The sequence below is a fragment of the Meriones unguiculatus genome, chromosome 17 (genome assembly GCF_030254825.1).
Source record: "Meriones unguiculatus strain TT.TT164.6M chromosome 17, Bangor_MerUng_6.1, whole genome shotgun sequence".
In the NCBI taxonomy this organism is placed as follows: Eukaryota; Metazoa; Chordata; class Mammalia; order Rodentia; family Muridae; genus Meriones; species Meriones unguiculatus.
The window spans coordinates 9,807,361-9,829,910 of NC_083364.1; the positions used below are offsets into that span (position 1 = coordinate 9,807,361).

The 22,550-nt window shown below is 39.8% G+C and overlaps 1 protein-coding gene across 3 annotated transcripts in view; it reads left to right on the plus strand.

Moving 5' to 3' along the window:
• Nucleotides 1-2,165: 2,165 nt before the first annotated feature.
• Nucleotides 2,166-22,550, plus strand: part of Usp15 (ubiquitin specific peptidase 15) — a 97,756-nt gene continuing 77,371 nt past the window's right edge. For 2 of the 3 annotated variants that reach the window (XM_060370997.1, XM_060370998.1), the window contains exons 1-2: nucleotides 2,166-2,364; nucleotides 19,835-19,962. In XM_060370997.1, coding sequence (XP_060226980.1) covers nucleotides 2,276-2,364; nucleotides 19,835-19,962 — 217 coding nt within the window. In that variant the 5' untranslated portion in view covers nucleotides 2,166-2,275. Of the gene's footprint in view, nucleotides 2,365-14,249; nucleotides 14,400-19,834; nucleotides 19,963-22,550 lie in introns of all 3 variants that reach the window. The other variant, XM_060370999.1, reaches the window with a different exon arrangement.

Below are 22,550 nucleotides of genomic sequence, written 5' to 3' on the forward strand. Positions count from 1 at the left end.
GTTGTTGTTGTTCTTTTTTTTCCTGCATGGCTATAGGCCTCAACAATTCTGTCTGAAGGGAAACCAGAAAAGAGGGTGTGAATAACCTATTACTTCTTGGTTATGTTACACTTAAAAAAATAACAAAGGACACAGTTTTACCTTTAAAGTAGATGCTTTATTAAGAATAGCTTTATTGAGATATAACACACATAAATACAATTTATCCTGACATCAGGATAAATATAAGTATATAGTAATATACTACTATATTACTCAAGCTTTTAAACAGATAGTATTGGCAGCTAGAAGTCTGATGTCCTGTGTGTGTGTGTGTATGTCCGCACACACGTGTGCGCATGTGCGTGTGGCTACAGTATATCCTTTGCATATCATGTCTTTCTTTGGAAACTTATACTCCTTCATAGAATGGTATAACAGGGATTGGGGTGGAAAGGATGTATAACACTTTAAGAATATCCATAGTAAGAAAAACTCAGTTTTATAATTTCTCAGGAGTGGACAAATGTAAGAAATAGCAGTAAATGGAAATTACTTTTAGACAGTTGTGGTTGAAGTGATGCAAAAGAGTACTGTGCAGAAACCAGCAATCACAATACTGACTCATCCAAAGTATGCCACCAGTATACACTTTTCCTAGTTTGCTCTCCACTGCTGTGGCCAAACATTCTGACCAAAAGCGACTTGAGGAGGAAAGGGTTTGGGGTAGCTTCAACCATGAGGGGCTGCGGGTGGGAGTCAAATCAGAAGTTCAAGACAGGAACTTAGAGACAGAAACTGAAGTAGAGACCAACAAGGACTGTGGTTTATGGGTTTGTTTTTTATGGCTTGTTCAGCTTGTTTTCTTACACGACTCGGACCACCTGCTCACAGAGGGCTTCCCACAGAAATGTAAGCAAGAAAATGCCCCACTGACTTGCCTATACACCCCTCAACAAGGCAGTTCCTTAAGGGTCCCCTCTTCCCAAATGACTTTAGTTTCTGTCATGCTGACAAGAACTTATCAGCATAGCACTACGTTCCCTTGGAAGGGGTCAACACTTCTTGCTACTGTAGCCACACCCATCTTTACTGCATTCCCACCAAATAAACTAGGAGGCATTAAAGTCGGGCAGACCACTGCCCATCTTTTAACCTAACCTCTCCTGGGGTGGCAATCCTCATTCTTGGAAACAACAGTTTTGCCACAATTAATTTTTAAACATTTGTCTCTTTATATTTGATATGGAATGGTACTAGACACAAGTATAGAAATTAAAACTCATATGCACCCACAGAAAAACAAATTATAAAAAAGAACTGTTTTAGCTCTTACAGAGTTCATATCTGGATTAAGTCTTTCATGGAGGTAATGAGTACTTGGGACTTGGAACCTGGGCAATAATCTCTAATTTCCAGTTGTCCTGTGACCTTGGCATTTGATTTTTAAGAGGCTCAGCCTCCCCACCCCCGACCCCGTTTGTAATCGTTGGCTTCGAATGCAGCTTGTCCTATCAAGTCAAATTCCAGGAGTATACACCGTGAAAATTAATCGAGGGACGTGCTAATTTGACACCGACGAGGCTTCTCCCACGTTTTTAAATTCCCCTTAGTACCTGGCCTTATTCAATACCGCCTGTTCACCTAGAAACTGGGACATGTTTTGCACTGCAGCTGCGTGTGTGTCCGCGCGCGCCAGGAGGCGTCACGAACAGCCTGTGAAGAGGGATGAGCGGTCCCTACCCACAGCAAGAACAGGACTGGGAGAACCTCGCAAGGGCAGCGCGTCCAGACCCTTGGTTTCACAGCGGTCTTTGTGTCACCACTCGGTGGGCTTGGGCTCTGCGGCTGCAAAGCAAAAGCCCCAAGTCACCCAACGGCGCGCTCCCCGCGCGTCTCAGCCGGCCCCGCCCTCCCGCGGGACCGAACCCGCGGAGACGGGCTTGGAGGCCGCTGCGGCTAGAGCAGGGGCGGCAGGCAGGGCGAGAAGAGTCCGACCACAGCAGAGCCGGGAAGGGACAGCGCCGCGCCCGGGGTGGGGGCACCGAGCAAACGCACGGACCGGGGCGGCGGCGGCCACGCCGGGCTGCCCGGCGCGCGGGGACCGGCGGCAGCGCGCATGCGCGCGCCCCGCGCTCCTCCCCCCGCCGACCACGCCCCCCGCGCCCCCGCCCTCGGGTCCCATTTGGTACGGACCTGGCGGCGGGGCGGGGCGGGGCTGAGGACGCCATTCCCACAATGCTCCGGGGCGTGCCGCCGCCGTCGCTGCCGCCTCCGCTGCCGCTAGTGGGAGAAGATGGCGGAAGGCGGAGCGGCGGACCTGGACACCCAGCGTTCTGACATCGTGACGCTGCTCAAAACCTCGCTCCGGAAAGGGGACACCTGGTAGGGGACGGGGTCGCGGGCGCCGGGGCGGCCCAGGCGGGCGGGGCGCCGGGCGGGAGCCGCGGGCCGCGGTCCCCGGCTGGTGACAGGTGCGGACAGGTCCGGCGGCGGCCGCGCGGGCAGCAGATTCGGGGGCAAAGGTTGGACCGGCGCGGAGGGCCGGGGCTCGCGGCGTGCGGCGGCGCCCCGAGCCGCGCGGAAGCGGCGGCCGCGGTCCCGGCTCCCCGGTCCTCCTCCCTCCCGCGGAGCCGCTCCCACCTCGGGCCTTCCCGGAGGAGGGTGCAGCCGGTCGGCGTGGTCTGCCGCCGGTTTTGACAGATCCCGGTCCGGCCGCGCTCGCCGCGCCGCCCCGGCCGTGCCTTTGGGTCCCGGTCGGCGCCCAAGTTCCCCATTATGGTGATTCTTGCAGGCTCCCGGGACTCGGGGCGTCGGGATGCTCGCGGCGGGTAACCGCACAGGTGGCCAGTGCCAGAGCTCCGCTTAAACGAAGCCCCTAACCTCCACTTCCTTGTCGGAAGGAGGGGGCCCGGTAGGGACCTTGGGTTGAGGAGACACACCACGTGGTCCTGCGCCTTGCTCCGGGCTCGACCGAAGCCGGTAGCGTTTCTGTTTAGCAGTGCAGCCCTTCCCTCCGGGCTGAAGGATAACGTAGGCCTGCAAAAAGTAGATAACTCCACTTGAAGCCGGAGAAGCGTGCTAATACCCAAACTTGTAAAATGCCAGAGGACGAACTGTACTCTCATCCTAGAGGAAGCGTGTAGAAATTTTAATACTTGTCAGCCAAAGCAGTTTACTCGCAGAATAACTTAAATACGTGGAATTGTAATGTAAAGGGGAAGTACTGTTTTAGGGTAAGGACCCTGTTTGTTTGTTTTTTTTTTAAGTCACTTTCCCTTCCCTCTGCCGCCACACCGGTGATCTGTAGCTTCCCAAGTGACTATTCAGATACTCCAGCATGGCGTAGTGGAAAGAGACTTAGACCTGATTTATTTCACAGTTCTACCTCTCAGGTTGCAGTGTGACTTTGAAGCAAATTCATCTAATCCGTTGCACCTCCGTTTCTCTGTCTGTTAAATGGACGGTAACAATTTTATTGTATTTATTCTATACTGATTCAGTTAAACGTTCTGAAATACCTGATATTCATGAAATCTTTTTATTTCTGCCATTAATCCCAGACAAATGCAATAGGCGATAGCCCAGAGACCTGAATTTAAGTACTTTGATCGTAGTTTGTAAGGCTGTTTTTCCTACCATGTTTATTACTGAGGAGAAATTGGGCATTCCCCAGACCACCTATGTTTTACTTGGCCTGTGGAGTCTTAAAGATAAATTCAGGCTTGTTCTCTCTCTTGTATTTTGAAGAACATTTTAAAAAACTACTCATTCATTACTTCATACAAACAAGTATGGCTATCTATAAAATAGAAATCTATTTAAAATGTAGATACTTTTCTCTTTAATGTTTTGTGGGCTGAGTAATACCCTATATAGTTGGTGTTGACGCTTAAGTGTGGTTTAAGAAATATGTGTAGTGTAGACATTAAGCTTTTGATAATGGGATACTTTTTAAATGAGTATATTTTTCTTGACACGGTTACTGTAAGCCATGTTAAGACGTAGAAGTTAAGTTCATATTTGAGTCATGACAATGCTTTAATTTCAGGCAGGAAACTGATGGCCAGTTTATAGGCAGCAGCTGGATGTACGAGTTTTACCTTCCTGCTAATTTTCATTTTTGTGTAAATCAGTGTTTCTCACCCTTCCTAATGCTGTGACCCTTTACAACAGTTCCTCATGCTGTGGTAACCATAACCATAAAATTTTTTTCATTGCTACTCCATAACTTTAATTTTACTACTGTTATGAATTATAAATATCTGTGTTTTCCGGTGGTCTTGGTGACCCTGGTAGCAGAGTAGCTCTGTAACTGCCTAGGTGTCACTGCCACAGGCTCAGTACCACTGGTGTAAATGATAAATGTAGGCACAACATGACATTAGGAATTTGTACAAACTATTTTGATTCATGAGTCAGTTCACTTGTAAATTGGGAGATTAAACCTGCCCCTCCCCCAAAGAAACCAAAAGTTTGAAACCAAAGTTTGGTTGAGAGTCTTATGAAGAATAATTTGGAAAGTACGATTTGATATCACGCTTATGAGTTCTAAGTTAGTAGGGACATTTAATGATAATTTAAGGCTTGTTTGAAAATTAAGTTTTCTCTTAAATACTTTAAAAACCTTTCAGAATTGTGATTACCTTTTACGGGTTATTTAGGCAAATCCTGCCATTTTAAAGCTGGCTGCAGGCAAATGAACATTCCCTTGGCATGTGTATATGATCATCTCTGAAAAACTGATTGCTGATTGACCTACTAAGAAAAAAGCAGGTTTGCCGTATTCTTGAAATCTTAGTATAGATTTTTTAAAAATTATTGTCAGATGTGTTAAATTTCACCAATTAACTCTTGAGCACTTTGCCTATGGGAGTTTGTTATAGTAGTAACTATCTCAAATACCTAGACAGATAAACAGATTTCATTCTGCATGATTACCCATTTCTGTTTATTTGTCAAGTAAGTGATTTTTACCACAGATTGATTCCACAATCTGAGATGAAGAGAAACCTTTATAATCCGTTTTAGATTTGTAGTAAGAAATAAATTAACATTGTTACAAGAGTTATACCTGTAAAACAATTGAGGTAGCAAAGTAACACTCATCTACGTAAGGAATAAAACACTTGTCTCATAATACATGTTAATTTCTGTTTCTGTTCTGACAAGACATTTGGAAAATCATCAGCAAAGTTAAATTAGAATTTTAAAAATGCAGAAAAAGAATTAAGAAAGTAAAGCTTAGCTTAGAATGCATTACAGACACCTGTAAGATACACGTGGTGGGGGTTCCCGGTAAGACTGAAAGAAGAGTGCTTCGTTACGTGTTCAAGCTTAGGAGCCCAAGGATGGTAGCTGAATGAAGTACAGAGATCGTTACAGGTTCTAAAATGTTCCTTTTGGAGATTTGTTTTTTCTAAATAGACTTGTTATGAATAGATGTGTAACGATAAATGATCAAAATAATTTTCAAGTTTTACTAAATTGTATGTGCCAGTCATTTGCAGTCATTTTTTTGCTGTGTTTAATAATAATGTTGTAGTTAACCAAATTAGTTGTGTTGCTTGTTGCATTTATACAACCCCTAGTAAGTCTTATAGATTTGAGGTACTTTTGGAGAGTAACCTTACTTTGTGTTTAGTCATTTGGCATGTCTATATTTTTGTTTCAGGGCAGTTCCAAAGAATCTGCTCAAGGATGTTTGGACAGAGATACTGCTTTCAGTGTCTAGGTGTCCCCTCAGTCCTTCTGTCTTACCTAGGAACCTGGGAGACTTTGATTTATGTTTATGGAACTTTCACTCCAATAAGTTAATCTGACAGTCACTAAAAGAAATGTGCTCAGTTACTAAATAAATTGACATAAATTCCAAAGTATGTACTTACAGAAGAAGGTTGTTTGCTACCAAGTGGGGCATATATTGTATCACTTTTAGGAAATGGAAATAGAAAGCAAAACTTTTAAAAACCAGCATATTAGCAAAAATTAAAATGGAGAGTAGTTCCATTAAAGCATATTCTTATTTTAGATGCTTAAAATAGAGGAACAAGTATACTTCCTTTACTCCTGAGTGCAAGCTTCTTAGTGAATCAGGGCTTAGTGAATCCTTATTGACAAGAGCTAGAGGTATCCAGTGATTTATTTCGTGGCAGTCTCAAAAATATGCAGTTGTCATCATCAGCATCTTCGTCGTCGTCGTCCTCCTCCTCCTCCTCCTTCTTTTCTTTTCTCCTTTTTTGGTTTTTCAAGACACAGCTTTTCTGTATAACAGTCTGGGCTGTCCCAACTCACTTTGTTGACCAGGCTGAGATCCGCCTGCCTCTGTCTCCCGAGCACTGTGATTAAAGGCATGTACCACTACTGCCTGGCAACAGTATTATTCTTGCTTGTATTAGTATACTAAGAAAATATTAGCTTGTGAAGCCATTGCCTACAGTTTTACTTTTCAAAATATGTAAGTGCCCAGCTGCTGCTGCAAGTCTATGTTGACTTAACTACTCAATTGGTAAGATTCAGGGAACTGCTGCTGTTACTCACATTGGACAAAATAGGGACCCTAGACTCAGACCTTCACACAACACTTGAATTCGACTGTAAGTAATTTGGATCTTAGGTTCACGCCCTTAAAGCATGGTACTAAACTGCCTTTTAGTTTTAAAGATTCATTTAAAATAGTTCTACTTTAAGGAGAAAAAAAGACTTCCTTTTTAGAGAAAGCCAATTTTATATTTAGCAACAGAATTCTTGCATTTTATGCTACACTTGTCTCTTGTGGTTGTTCCGTTTATATGTGATGGAGTATTTAGGAAATCTTAGAATCCTGATTCTGGACATTGACAGGCAAATAAATAACTGAATATATAGAGCAATTGTCATTTTGGTTGAAAACTCCTGAGACATAATTATCGATGATCATTATTGATACAGGCTTTTGAAATTTAATGATCATTAATCAGAAATTTATATTAAAGGTAATAAGGCCCATTCTCACTTTTTATAGAGATACCATAACAAGCATGGTAGTAAGGTCTTGTGTTTTATTATTGTATCCGTATTTTAAAAGCATTTTTTATAGCTACATACACATGAAGTTCTTATGAACAGCCTAACATTTAAAAACACATATAGTTTATGTGTATTTGTCAAGTCAAAAACATTTTTAAGAGAATGGAAAGTGTAGGCATAACCATGTTGACCCCTCGTGAGTAGTCTAAAGATCTGACAGGCCACATGGCCCCACAGCTGCTGAATAGTCAGTTGTGTTGTCTTCGTCACTGCATATGTCTGTTTCATTACAAATTTAAAATGATTCTTTTCTTGCCTAGAGAATCACTTTATTATTAGCCATGTTAGTTTTATTATTGGAAGATAAATCTAAAACTATTGGGCTTATGGACAGAGAAATAAAAGGGGCTTTTTGAAAACAGTTGATAAAGGCTGAATGTAAACATCTTAATCGATCCTTAAAATAAGTACCAGAAAATGTGTTTATATTTCTGTCCTCTAGGTAAGGAATTTGAGAGGAGTTAATGGCTTGCCAGTGGTTCACATGATAATACCATTTATTGACTTGCCCAGTCCTTACATGTGTGCCTTAATAAAGTACATGCCCTTAACTCTGATCTGTGGCTTTCTGAGATTGTGTAAATACCTGGTTATAATTCTGAAATCATAGGTAATAATCACTTTGTCTTTAGTATTAATAATTTGATGCTGTCACTAGTTGGATATAATCCAGACAGTGGCTATTCTTTTTTCTGAGTTCTCATGTAGAAGATTTCAAGTCGCTAGGAAGTTTTGTTTGTTTGTTTGTTTCATTTGTTTTCCCTTCATAGTGTCATTTCAGCTTGTCCTTTCTGTTTTCATTCTCTGGGTTACCATTTAATTCACAATCTATGTCTTATTTATTCCCCTGAAGTTACTTCTCTAGACTTTCTTATGAGGTGTTCAGATGGGGAGATGACTAAATCCTCAAATTTTACCATCTAGTTCAAACAGACAAACAAAAAAATCACTACTAAAGAAACCTCAAATAAGACTAGTAATGAACTGTCTCAGTTTTTAACACATTACAGTATGTAAGAAAGGGATCAAGAATTGCTCTTTGAAAATGAACTCAGATTGTGATATAAGGTAGAAAACCTCTTTAGGAATTTATAATTTGTGTTTGATTACTGTTTGTAATGGCTTCTGGTTTTAAGATTACTTAAGACTTACTTGGGTTTATTTGTTTATTTTTTTATTCACAAGAATGAATTCAGGCCTGTGCATGCCATGCGTGCACATGGAGGTGGAAGAACAGCCTTGGCTGTTGGTCCTTGCCTTCCACCTGAAAATGGGTTGCTCATCTCATCTCATACCAGGCTGGCCAGCCCCTGTGCTTCCAGGGATTCTTCTGTCTCTCCCTCCACTGCTGATGAGCACACAAGTCTTTACACCACGTGAGCCATCTCCCCAGCCTCCCGGGGCTGTCCCATAGCTTTCCAGGAAAAAGGAGAATATTGGACTGCTTGCTCTTCTCCAGCAACAGAGCTGAGAATACTTACTCCCCCTTCTACCCTCTACCAGCTTGACAGACCCAGGTTCTAGAGTGATGATTCTCCACTGCTGTTGGAAATTGTTTAGCAGAAGTACCCACAAAAATGTGGGTGAAAAAAATCCCCAAAGACTCACAGACAACCCCAAGGCTATTTTAAAGTATAGAGATGGTTATATCAAAGCCTGGGGATATTCAAGACAAAGTTAATTACTTGCATGAAAAGGAGAACAGGGTCTTTTATTTTGGCAAAAGATAATTTATTTGACAGTTTGGATTTCTTTTTCTATTACTTAGTTCTGTTTTGCATTTTAACAAAGTGACAGGTTAGTCAAGAGGCTTATCTTTGATAATGGTAGAGAATCATATCCATATTGAATAAATTTATTGAATTTTCTCATTCTAAGGAGACATAAACCTGTAGCTGTGGTTTACAACATATTAAGAGTTTTCTTACATGTGTGTAGTAAGTAGTGTTCATTTTGTAGGTAGAGACACTGAAGTCATGTGTTGTTAGTAGAGGAGGAGTTCTGACGGTCTAGCCCCCAGAAGGTTGTAGCTGTCCTGCCTTTCTGTGAGTGCCATTCTCAGACCGACTCCTTAAGAGTGGGTAATTGAAATCAAGAGGTGCCGGCTTGGTCATACTAATTAAACACCATTTCCAGCTGTTACCCATGTGGGAACCTGTAGAGCTTTCTGTCTGCACAGTCTGTGTCTTACAGCTTCTTGATGCAAGTGGGTTTTGCCATTTATTACTGGGCTTTGTGTTACATTTCGTTTATTTCAAGGGCATCTTCCTGATTCTTTTCTAAAATTCCATCACACTTGTTTATTATGTAAGGGGGTGGCATGTGTGTCAGGGTACAAATGTGGAGATCAGAGGACAACTTGCTGGAGTCTGTTGTTATAGGTCCTAGGGATCAAACTCAAATAATCAGGTTTGGCAGAAAACACCTGTAACTGTTGGGCCATCTTGCCCCTTTTCTTGATTCTTGATGTTCACTTATTTTAAGAACTCAAAATTGATCCCTCTAAAGGCATTTCTTAATCAATTAGATGAGTAATCCCTCCAGACTCTGATTTTTAAAAACGTGAAAACAGCTTTGTTTGACATAATTTATGTACTACACAATAGTCCCACTAAAAGTGTACAATTCTCTGTGCAGCACTGTATGCACATCATTATCAACTTTAGAATGGTTTCTTCATTCCAGAAGAAACTCCATATAATTAGCAGTCACTTCCCGTTTCTGCCCAAACTCCGCCAGCAACTTTGTTTTAGTTGTTTTGGCTTGCTTGCTTAAATATGATATACTGAAATGATGCAATATTTTAAATAAATATCAGTATTTCACCACACCTTATTGTTATTAATAATCTTGTTGTCAGATTATCTCCTCCCCTGTATTTCTTAGAGATAACTGACAATATTCACATAGTGAATGTTGTACAGCTTTTGCCCACAGATGTCTTTCCTGACTTAACCTTAATAACCTAAAGGTAAAAACACTGCTTACTGTTTAAGTAACCTATATAAGGGCCAGGGAGATGGCTGAACAGGGAAGGAGGTTTGCAGGCAAGCCTAGTGACCTAAGTTTAAGTCTCAGGACCCACAAGGTAGAGAGAGAACTAGCACATAAGCACTGTATGTGCATGCATCCCCACATACAGAGTGGTGAAGGAAGGATGGATGATGGATAAATGGATGGATGGATGGATGGATGGATGGATGGACGGGATAAAATAGAAAACGAAGATAGGTATGCTGGCATCCAACTTTTTTTTTCCATTTTTTTTTAATCTGATAAGGTAGAACCATACTACAACAGCAGCTGGGAATTGTATGGCATCTTGCATGAACGCTTAGCCCACACTAATTTCTCTAGTGAAGAAGCAGTTATCCACACTTAAACCTTGAAAACATTCAATTGACTATATATTGGGTTTGGAAATACAGTTATGTTTAAAAAAACATTTTTGAAATAATAAATGCTAAATTTAGGCAAGAGTGTACAAAGAGAGTAGTCCAGAAAGGGCTGTTGGTAATGATTTTTCTTCACTTGATTTGATAGGTATATGCATGGATGATTATTAGCCTCAGAACTCTAATGTGTACCTGTATATATGAAATAATTTTTAAAGAGAGGTTGGTTGTAAGGATTTTTGTTTGCTCTTCTAATGTTTCTTACTATTTTTCCTTTTTTAAATCCTTCCCTTTTTTTACTTTCCTTTGTCCTTAGTTCTTTTTCCAGTAGAAAAATGTTACTATACAAAGTTAGATCAGACAATTTAGTAAGGGTCAAACATTATATTAACTGTTGTTTCTTCCTTGCTTCTCATGTGCTTATCCAAACTTACATGTCAGGTAGAGTTGTGGGATTACTTTAGTTGTACCTTCACATTTGAGGTATCAGTGAGTGTGTATTTACCTTCTTCTGGTCAGAAAATTTAAGAACAATCATACTTGTCCTCCTTCTTGGATTCCTTATTTGTCTTAGCTTAGGCTTAAAAATGGGTCATACAAATTAGTTCTTTCTAACTGATGGAGTTAAGATGCAGAGCAGAAAATAGATTAAAAATACCTGAAATCTGAAAATAAAGAGGCAGTGAACCAGGCCACTTGAAAACACTGTAGAGTTGTAGTTGGTTTTAATCAAACTCTGGAAGTCTGAGTTCTAGTGATATTTACAAAAAACAAAAAAACAAAAGCTTGATTTATAATAAAGTGCTAGATGCTCTGCATACACACTTGTGCACAAACCTGAAGATACTGTGGAAGGATCAAATGCATCTGAAATGCTTCATAAGAGTTTGTTTTTAAGAGTATTTTAAGAATGACCTAAGTTTGACTCTCAGGCCTCCTTGGTTGAAGGAGACAACCAGCTCCAGCAAGTTGTTGTTCAACTGCCACATGTACACAAGTCAGCAAAAAAGACAATCTAGTGTTGCAGTCTGGACAGTCATTCTCTGGAATTCAGTCAGTTTTAAGGTAGTCGTTAAATACAATAACACTGCAGCAAAAACAGCAAAACCCTCAGCTTTGTTTTTGTGGGAGTATGTGGAGGTAAGACTTGAGAGTTTCAGTTTATTTCTACCATTTTTATACATATTCAGAAGTGAATTTAAGAACGCTTTATAGGGGCCAATAAATGATTTAGCAGTAGTTCCAAGTATAGCAGAGGTCATGAGAAATATGGGGATGCCCCAGAAGGAAGATTTAGGAAACTAGAGCAGTAGTGGATGTGTGCTTAGTCATTTTTATTTATATATATTTATGCTTCACAACTTTCAGATAAAGGTTCCTGCTTAATTACTTTCAGGTATAATCTTATTTTTAAATCCTATTTCTCTTCACAAATAGTTTCTCTTACAAGTTAATATATAATAATAAACTTAGCATATAAAATAATAATAGAAATCATAGCCTAATCCAATGAAGCATATATCCTTAGAACAATGTTAATTTCTCCTTCAATTATATGAAAAGAAGAGAAAAAAAAGTAAATGTGAAGACACTGTGTGTGAATTGCATGTAAGCATGCAGCTATATAGTCTGTAATGTACCTATTAGGACTTTCTAAACGATTGGGCTAAAGCTATAAACCAGTTGGTAGAGCATAATCAGAATCAGGGCCAGAACTGTATAAGCCTGGCATGGGGCTGCACCCTTACCTTAAAGGATGTGGAGGCAGGAGGATTAGAGGTTCAGAGATACTCTTGGATACACAGAAAGTTTAAGGCAAGCTGGAGTACATGAGAACTTGTCTTAAAAAAAAAAAAAAAGTAAAGTGGAGTGATCTCATGATTTTGCTCTTTGAAAGTCTTGCAACAGGGCCAGTAGGCTGGCTCAGCAAGTTTGGGAGCTATGCAGCACAGCTGACAACCTTAGTTGTCCTGGGACCCTGGTGAGGGAAGGCGAGAGCCAGCTGTCACAGGTGTTCTCTGACTTCCATATGTGCGCAGTAGTTCCCATCATACCCCACCCTCAGTACATAATACAGAAGTAAGAACCGTCTGAAGCAGTGAGGGAACTCAAGGCTATTGCAGTGGTTTGTGTGAGTAAATGCGAGGGAAGTGCTGAGGCATGTAAGCAGGTAGCTGATGAGAGAGTAGAGCTGCAAGTTGTCCTGGCTGGAATTATCCTGGGGTGTTTGGTTGCCAGGTACATGTTATGGAGCTAGACTTCTAGCTTAGGAAATTAAGTCACTGGAAATATTTTATTTGAAGGATAATAAAAATAGTAAATGTAGAGGTGAAGAAGATTGGTGACTTGGGGTTGAGGTTTCTATGGAAAATTCTAGTTGTATGGCCTGTTAATTGGAAATAAGAACTGAAAGCTAGCCCTGTATGTGGATGTGAATTACAGTAAATATCCCAGGAGGACATGCAGTGATGATGTGCACAGAATAGCTTTGTGACACTGGTTTCTCCCAGGTAGGAACAGGCTAGAAAACAGCATTTGCACCCCCATCACCAAAAATAATCAGTGATAAATTTAGCTCTTACAGGGTTGGCAGATCTGTAAAGTTGTGACCCATTTGTTTAGTGGTCTGTTGACTGTACGAAGCTGGGGTTGGCATAGGAAGACCGACCTTCCATACGAGGTGGAGACAAAGTGAAAGCTGAGTAAATAGAGACTGAAGATCGATGGTAAAGCCGTGTCAGGAAAGTAAGAAGAGGCAGGAATGGGAATGTGAGTAGGGAAGAGAAACCTCTGTTTATATGCTGGTTGGAAAAGCCCAGAAGGAGAAAGAAGCTGTTTGCATACCATGGAGACAGGAGTGTGTTAGACGGAAAGCACAGAAGCTGTAATAGTTGAATTTAAAGAGTTACATTGTCTACAAACAGGAAGAAGGAAGCTGGGAAGGAAATCACACTTGTAGCTTTTTGTGAAGCATAGATTAAAGTTGTCTACTAACCTCATGACTTAGGACAGAGCTGTCTGGAGAACATGGAGCAGAGCACTGTGTGATGCCTCTTACAGGCACAGGTGACTCACCTGTCCCCTGATCTTCTTCCCCCTAGCTAAATGTGCCACCATTCTGAAGTTTATAATCGCCTACATACTTTACTATGCATCCATTGACCTAGGAAACAGGTTCTGTAGCGTGTCTTACATTTTTATAGGATTTTACTATGTGTGCATATATATGTTATATGGAAAGTATCCTTTTGTGGTCTTTTTTCATAACTAGTTTTGAGATTTATATCATTACATGTAGTTTTGTTTAGATTTTTATGTAATATTATATTTTTCCCTTTTTCATCATGTTATACTGCCATTAACATTCTTTCCAGTTTATTTTTGTAATTATGAGCAAAGTCTTTGTTGGGTAGAATTTAACAATCTCTGTATATGGCTGTATGATACATCTTTATCTTTAATACATATCATCAAGTTATTTTCTCAAGTTAGGGTTCTTGCTTACCCTGCAAACCCCCTCCTAGCAGCATAAAAGTTCTTAGTTTACAGTTTTCAATTTTTTAATACTGCATGTGTATATATCTGCTTGTTCACAGCTTCATTGAAATGATGAAGTGTTTCTTTGTGGTGTTAATTTGCATTTTTCCCTTACTATGTTGAATATCTGTCTTATTGAATGTGTAAACCGTTCTAATTTCCTGTTCTAGTTATTAAGGTTTTTTTTTTAACTCTTTCTTGGTTAAATGTAGTATAAAATATCTTACCTGATCTATATCCAATCCTTTCGTGGTGTCTTTTGTTAAACAGAAGTTTCCGGTGCCTGCAGGATGGCTCAGCATTAAAGGCACTTGATACCCAAACTTGATGTCCTAAGCTCCGCCCCAGGATCCCACAGTGGAAGGGGAGAATCAATTCCTGAAAGTTGTTCTCTGGCCTTCGTGTGCTCCATGTGATTTGGTGTGTGTCTCTTTCTGACCCCCTCCTGTGTGGGTGTGTGTGTGTGCATGCATGCATGTTCAATGCAAGCACACAGGTAAACTCAGGGATGTATCAGGCAGGGCCATTATCACTTAGCTGCCTTCCCAGCCCCTCATATAAGTCTCCATTCATCTGTAATCTTCATGCCAGCTCTGCTGTAACACAGCTTTTGTTCTATAAATCACCTAGCTAAGCAAAAGATCAGGTAAAAGTTATCAGGAATAGGATTGGAGAAATGATGCAGCAGTTAAGGGCACTAGCTGCTCTTCTAGAGAACCCAGGTTTGATTCCTAGTAGCCACATGGCAGCTCACAAACATCTGTAACTCCAGGTCCAGTGGATCTGGCATCTTTCTTAGGTACTGTATGCATGTGTCACACAGACATAAATGCAGGCAAAATAGTCACAAACATTAAATAATACAATTTTTTAAAAATTATGAGACATACATAGAATTGTGTTTAGGGTACAACATTCAAACACGTGACGTATATAGAATTGGTACAGACACAACTATCTGATAAAGTGATAGGACAGCTTTAATGTTAAGTGGTTAAGAAATGCATAAATGCCACAGTAAATATGAAATTTTCTTGTAAAAGATGAGATTTGCTTGCAGGTGGAATTGAGACGTGTTGTAGCTTGTGTATTACTTTGAATTGGTGCAAGGTGGATTTTCTAGCAGGTACCAGGAAATTTTAGAAGCATGTGAGAAGTGTAGCTTAGGCCACACAGTGAATTAAGGTAGATGTTTGAGCTGTGTGTACTTGGACATTTCTGTAGTTTTCAGGTAGTTTTCTTTCTTCACAGTATCTCTTGCAAGTAGAAGTTAGGTTAGGGCATGGCATCTAAAACACCAGATATAAATGCTATTCATTTTCTGGGTCCAAAGGCATGTCACTTGTTTCACCCTTGTTCTGCCTTTTTATATATAGTATATTGATTAAGTGTACAATGCAATTTGCATTGTATTCAAATTGGACAGTCATCTATGACTTCTATATTGTGATAAGAGCTTTTTAATAAACCTTTTTTTACATTTATTACTGACTTGGGGATGTTATGCGGGCACCTGACAGCACTTATGTGGAGGTAAGAGAACAACCTGAAGGGCTGGTTTTATTGCACTATGTCGGGGATTGAACTCCGCATTCAGGCATGGCGGTGTATGTCTACCTACTTGGCTATCTCATGGCCTTGTGTTAAGAACCCTGGGTATAAGCTCTGCCCTGCAGTACAGTATTAGTAACTGTAGGAGCAGCACACAGCCCATCTGAACTTGGTCCTCATGCATAAGCAGCTCTTATCCCCTGACATCTACTGTCCAAGCTCCACTTCTGTGAATAGATGCTGCAGCATTTGTCTTTATGACTGTGTATTTAGCATAATGCCCTCCTAGTTCACCTGTGTTTAGTACATATAACAGGATTCCTTCGTACTGCAAGCCGAATATTGCAGTGTGTGTGCTGCTTTGTCTCTGTCAGTTCATCTGTGTGTACACATTTAGGTTTCTGTGTCTTAACATGGTGCAGGCAACAAGAAAGGATGGATGGATGGATAGATAGAGACATAAATACATACAGCATCTTGATATTGTAGATCACGAAGTGTGCTGCTGGATCACATATGGTGACTGTATTTTTTTATTATTATTTTGAGGACCCTCCATACTGTGTTCCACGACAAGAACCATTTTACATTCCTGTCCAAATCTCAAGAGTTCCACTTTTCCCCATCTTTTCCCTGCCCTCTCCAACTCTTTGAATAACTGCCATCCTAATAGGTAGAAGATGGTATTTTTTTGTTGTGTTGTTATGATTCACCTAACATAACAATTGCATTCTAGCATGTTCAGGTTTCTAAAACTTTTCTACATAATTCTGTAAATAAGATATGCAACCTACCATAGAAATATAATATTTAGAGAGAAGCTAGTGTTGAAAGCAGTGAATATCCAAAGGAAAATATTGTAGTATCAGTATATAGAAAATTGATACTGGTCCATAAATTCTACATTAAAAATGTAGGACATTTTAAATTGTAGTATTAATGGCATTTCAAGTTCACATTTCTGTTTTTTAATGCTATAAGGTATTTAAGACAACTGGTTGAGGAGTCTGTGTCTCCATTTTTAAAGGTAAAAGCCAAAAAATATTTAAGAAAATTAAGAAAACAAATGTAATCTCCCCAAAAAACTGTCAAGTACTACCAAATGCCTCATCCTCAAAAAACTAGCTTCTTAGAAATAAAGAGATGAGAAGTTACCCTAATTCAATCATGATAGCATGAGAACATATTAAATAGAAGGTAGTTTGTCTAGCACATTAACATTACCAAAAACTATAGCAGATTATTTTATCAAATGGTAAAAGCTTAGATAGTTCTGTTAAAAAAGAAAAAAAAAAAAAAACAACTTGATGGCTGGCTGTGGTGGTAGTGCAGGGGAGGCAGAGGCAGGCAGGCCTGGAAGCTCTCAGCTAGCCTGCTCAGCCAGCCAGATACACGATGAAGATTTGTCTCGCAGCGTAGAGGTGCCTTTCCGCTTCTACCCTAGTTTAGTCCTGCACCACATGGAGATACGAGGTGAAAATTGAATTATTTACAGCAGCAACATTCTTTTTTTTATACTGAAAAAATCAAGAGGAGTCTCGTGTGTGGTGGCATATGCCACTAATCCCAGTCCTCGGGCGGTGGACACAGGAGGATCCAGGAGTTCCAGGTTAGACTGGCTTGTATATTTGAGGGAAAAGGAAAAATGACATTTCCAACAAAATAGTATCTGACAGCTGGTGGATTGGAGATTGCTTTAAATATATATATTTCCTGTAGTTTCTGTCTTATTGTCAACCATGACTGGATTTAAAAAAAAATGAGGTACAAGTATACAGTGGAATACTATTCTTCCCTTTAAAAAAAAGGGGGGGGGGAATCCTGTAATCTGCAGTAAAACAAGGCAGGTAACAAAAAAGCATAAATTACTGAAATGTGGAATCTGAAGGAGTTGATCTCCTAGCCCTTGGGAGTAGAATGTTTGCAGTGGGCACATTGTTCACAGTAAGCTCTGGTGCTGCACTGCAGTGCTATAGATGCTGATCCTGTACTGTATGCTTCAGAAAGCTGAAAGAAGCATGTTGACACTTTTTACTGTAGACAGATGGTAAAATGAAGGACGCATGTTTATACTGATTTAAATAAACATTGCACTATGACACATCACATGATATCCCATAAACATATGCAGGGTTTCTATATATCACTTAAAAATAATAAAACTGATCATTTCTTTGCACTAACTAGCAAGAACTATAGAAACAATTGCTTGGAAATTAATTTTGGTTTGGTTTAGTTTGACATGGCATGGTGGTATCTTTATGGCTAGCTTGGAATTCCAGGTTGACCTCAGACTTAACATTCTTGCTGCTTGAGTCTCCTGAATGCTGGGAGTACAAGCATGTGCCACCTGACAGAAAAGTAAGATCCAGTAGAAAAGCTGAGGTTCGCTATGTTTTTCAGTTTTTCCTCAATTGACAAGGGTTTTTTTTTTTTTTCCAGTTTTTATCATTTGAATGTTTTTATAAAGTGTTGAGGGGATCTTCATTGTATTTCAGTCCTCAACCTCAGGTAGAAACTACTTATTTGACAGTGGAGTATTTGTGTGAATGAAGTCTTTTCTTCTAACATATTAACTTGAATTCTTGTAAAGAGAAAAGCTAACATTTATTGAAAGATATTAACTAGAACCTGAGTAGTTGATAAATACTCCATCTCTGTGAATCAGAAAACTAAAGCCACAGTTCTCCCAAATTATTCTATTAAGTTCAGTGCAGTTCCAATCATAATCTTTTTTTTTGGGGGGGGGGGCTGATGAGTTTATTTAAAATTCTTTTTCCACACAAACAGCCATTTGTGTTCAGGCAATTATAACAAAAGGAAATGTTGTAAAGAGTATCACAATTAAGATAGTTAAAACACTGTAGACTATCTTAGACTATCTTAGATAGTCTACAGTGTTTTAACTATACACTGTAAGTTACACACTAAGATAGTTAAAACACTGGGACAATGATAAATGTGTAGATGAATTAAATAGGGGAAACGTCTCTTAGTGAGCATTTAACTGCAGAGAAAGCACGTCACATATTTTAGTATCTTAATTAAAAATTGTAAAGGAGGAAAAGTCTAAAATTTACTGAGTGATTTTATTTTTATGTATGTATGTATTGGCTTTTAAAAAAAGAATTTAGGTAGGGAGGTGGGGAGGATATGGGAGGATCATATTTTCATGGGAAAAATATGATCAAAACATTTTGCTGTGTGACTTAAATCAAGTATAATTTTGGAAAGTGGGTTTGCTTAAGAATTACTACCTCAAAAAAAGTCTCCAGTGTGAGGGCTTTGAGTTGCGTAACTGACAGTGGGATTGAGACACTGCAGAGTTCTTCATAGCCACTTTTAGGGAAGGAAATTGCTCATGAATATTCTTTAAAAATTAGAAGGTTTTGTTCGGTTAGTGCCTTTGGTTTAGCTATTTTCAGACATAAGTGTGGGTTTTTATTTCTCTAGTGCTGTCTGTGTTGAGCCCAAAAATGCTAGGATGGTGATCCCCTGAAAATCTGCATTCCACAGTTTTAATCACCTCATTAACCTTTATGCTGATTTTTCTTGCAGTGGAACCTGTTTAGATGCTAGACTAATGTCCCAGAAGATTTTATGAACTTGTTTGAAGTCAGTACAAACTATTAGTGTTGAAAAACTTGGTGATAAACTATTGTTTTTGTTTGATTATAATTAACATAATTAACTTTTAAAACTCATAATATAACAGGATTTTCTTTCTTTCAAAAAAGACCCAATAAAGCGTATATGATATACAGATTGTATTAGGTTTTTAGTAAAGAGCCATTTTTATACTTCTAGCTTCTATCTTATCACATACTTTAAATTTTTATTGATTCTTGTAATTTTTTGTTTTGTTCAATTAGTAAGAGTTTCCTTGACTTATTATTTGAATGCAGAGGGTTGTTTTTTGTTTGTTTGTTTGTTTGTTTGTGTTTGTTTCTCTGTGTAGCCTTGGCTCTCCTGGACTCACTTTGTAGGCCAGGCTGGCCTCGAACTCATGGTTATATACCCTAAGTATTTGGATTACAGTCGTGTGCCACCACACCTGGTTTGTTTTTTCATTTTTATGTCAGTGCTTGATCTCAAGTAGTAACTACTTATTTAACAATGAGAATATTTTGTACAAATGAAGTATTTTCTTCCAGCACTAAGTGCAGTGCAGCTGTAATTACAAATTACTCTTGATCTCAGTCCTTTGAAGTTGACATTTTCTTTAATAGAAAATGGAATAAAAAGCAGATTGTTGCTCTTATATTTGTAGTTGTTTTAGTTAACCAGCATCTTTTCTTTTCCAGGTATCTAGTAGATAGTCGCTGGTTCAAACAGTGGAAAAAATATGTTGGCTTTGACAGTTGGGACAAATACCAGATGGGAGATCAAAATGTCTATCCTGGACCCATCGATAACTCTGGACTTCTCAAAGGTAGTATTTTCTTCAGTCAATTGTATTGTGTTAAATTTAATGAGTAAATGTCCGTGGGTATAATACAGAGAATGTTAATGTAAAAAAACTAGTAATTAGCAATTCATTGCAAGTGTGATGTGGAAGGTAGCACACACCTCTGTATTGCCTGGACAAGAGGCCAAAACAGGAGAATCACTATTAAGTCAGCTTTGGGTACACAATGAGGGGAGGGAGAGAGAGAAAGAAGGAAGGAAGAAAAAGAAAAAAGAGAAAATACACTTATTTGCAGATTATTCTGTGATTAGTAATTACTTGGTATGTATATGACACATTCTTTTTCATATTTATGATGTGATCATAATTGAGGATTTCAGAGTTAGTGATCACCAGTATGTGTTCACATTCTTGAATTTTTGCACTGCCTTACAACCCTCGCTAATTGCCAGAGCTCCTCTACCTCTTATAAGTTTAAAAAGATTAAGTCGTAAGTACCAGCACTTGGTCAAATTGGAGTCAGAAGGACCAGATCCATAGACCTGAATAACTAAAGCCCTGACCAGTATGAAAAGGACTCATTACATCATTTCCAGTTTGATCCCAGGAAGCCACATAAAGTAGAAAGAATTAACCCTCCACAGTGTCAGCCTCTAAACTCCATCCATGGCCCACACCGTGCCTGCGCCATGTGCCTGCGCCATGTGCACGACAACAGTGTGCTTTAAAGTTACTGCTGAAAGGGACGTAACCACAGAGTGCCTCCTTGAAGAGAGATAGTAAAGAGTGTGCGTTTAACGTCCCCGGTTTCGGTGTGCTTAGCCTCTTAGCTCCACACATGGCCAGCATGTCTGTGTTTTCCCTCACACGGACCATGCTAGTTCTGATGTCTAAGAGCTGTTAACAGAGGAACATGTTGGCTGCTGTACTCAGACTGCTTTGTGAAACTGAGGCATTTCTGCCAGGAAGGATAGTGACAGATGAGGCACATTCTATTGTCCTGTCTTGTTGGTACCAGCCACAGGACTGGTTTTTGTCTAGGTCAGTATGTTTCTGATCTGGTGTGCTCTGGATGCCTGGAAGTGAAGAACACAGAAAAATGAGGAAGGAGCTTGCTGTAGTTGCCACAGCCACAGCCCTGCACTGTTAGATGCTGCAGAGCTGAATGGCTGCTGTGGATGGGTGATTTCCCCATAGTAAGAAAGAGAGTAAGCCTGTTTCCATATGCCTGTTTTCATAGGCCTTTGTGAAGGACTGCTTTCTGTTGCCGCTCACTTGGGTGCTACTGATGCCAGCTTAGTTTTGATAGGGAAAGCTAAAAATAAAAGGCAGTGGCTTGCTGCACCTAGCATAGCTCTGCAAGGAAGGAATGCTCAGACCAGGACGTTTTCCACAGAAGGAACAACAGGAGTAGAGTACGCCTCTAGTGTTCTGACCTGTGTGGTATGGAAGTTGAACACTGGAGTAAGAGATTGTGGGATCCTGGACAAAATTAAATAATAAAACAACTAAGTCCTTGCAAAATTGATGCTGTACATGCAGAGGACAGAACAGACACACCATAGGAAGAATCTGAAGGACTCGGGATCCCCAGCTGATGGGTGTCTTTGAAGAACAGTTACCTATGTGGCCATGTTCCATGTCAGAAAACCTTTCTCAGTAAAGTTAGAAGCATTCAAATCATAAAAAGAATATATGTTCTTCTACCACGAAAGAGTAAAACCTACTTTTAAGAAAACATTAAACAGCCAGGCAGTTATGGTGGCACGTCTTTAATCCCAGCATGCTGGAGGCTCAGGGAGATGGATCTTTGTGAGTTCAAAGCTAGCCTGGTCTGCTGAGCAAGTTCCAGGATAGCCAGAGCTATTATTACACAGAGAAAACAAAAGAAAAAAAGAACGAAAGGAAAAAAAAAGAAAAGAAAAGACAAGAAAACATTAAGCCTGTTGCAAAAGTAAGCAAAAAAAATTGACTAAATCTTTATCTTTACCTTACCAAAAGAGGGACTGGGGAAGTAGCAGAGTAGTAAAGTTGTTACTGCTTGAGCATGAGATCTTGAGTCTGACCCTCCCTTTACTAGCTGTACATGCTGATGCACACTTGTAATTCTGGTGCCGAGTACCTGAGCTCTGTGGCCAGCCAGCCTAGTCTGACTTGTTAAGTCTCAAGACCAGGGTCTTAAGACTTAAGACACCCTGTCTTAAGATCAGGTGTCCACCTCTTCCCTCTACATACATGCACATGTAACTGCACACAGATGAACATGCTCATACCTTTTGTGCATACACATATTACTATGCCAAAAAAAATAGTTTTGAAAAAAAAAAAAAAAACAAGTATAAGTGTTCAGCTTTACTTATATAAGAGAAATGGAGAGACTAGAGGCTGGAGAGATGGCTCAGCAGTTAGAAGTGTGGGTTTCTCTTGCAAAGACCCAAGTCAGTTCCCAGCACCAACATTTGTTAGCTTACAGCTGCTGGTGACTTTAGTCATCTCCAGGCGCAGTGGATGCCTCATGGCACAGACATACGTACACACATAATTAAAAATAGTAAAGAATCTTTTGAAAGCTGAAAGTAAAGTATCACAATGACAGGTGTCTGAGGATGTGG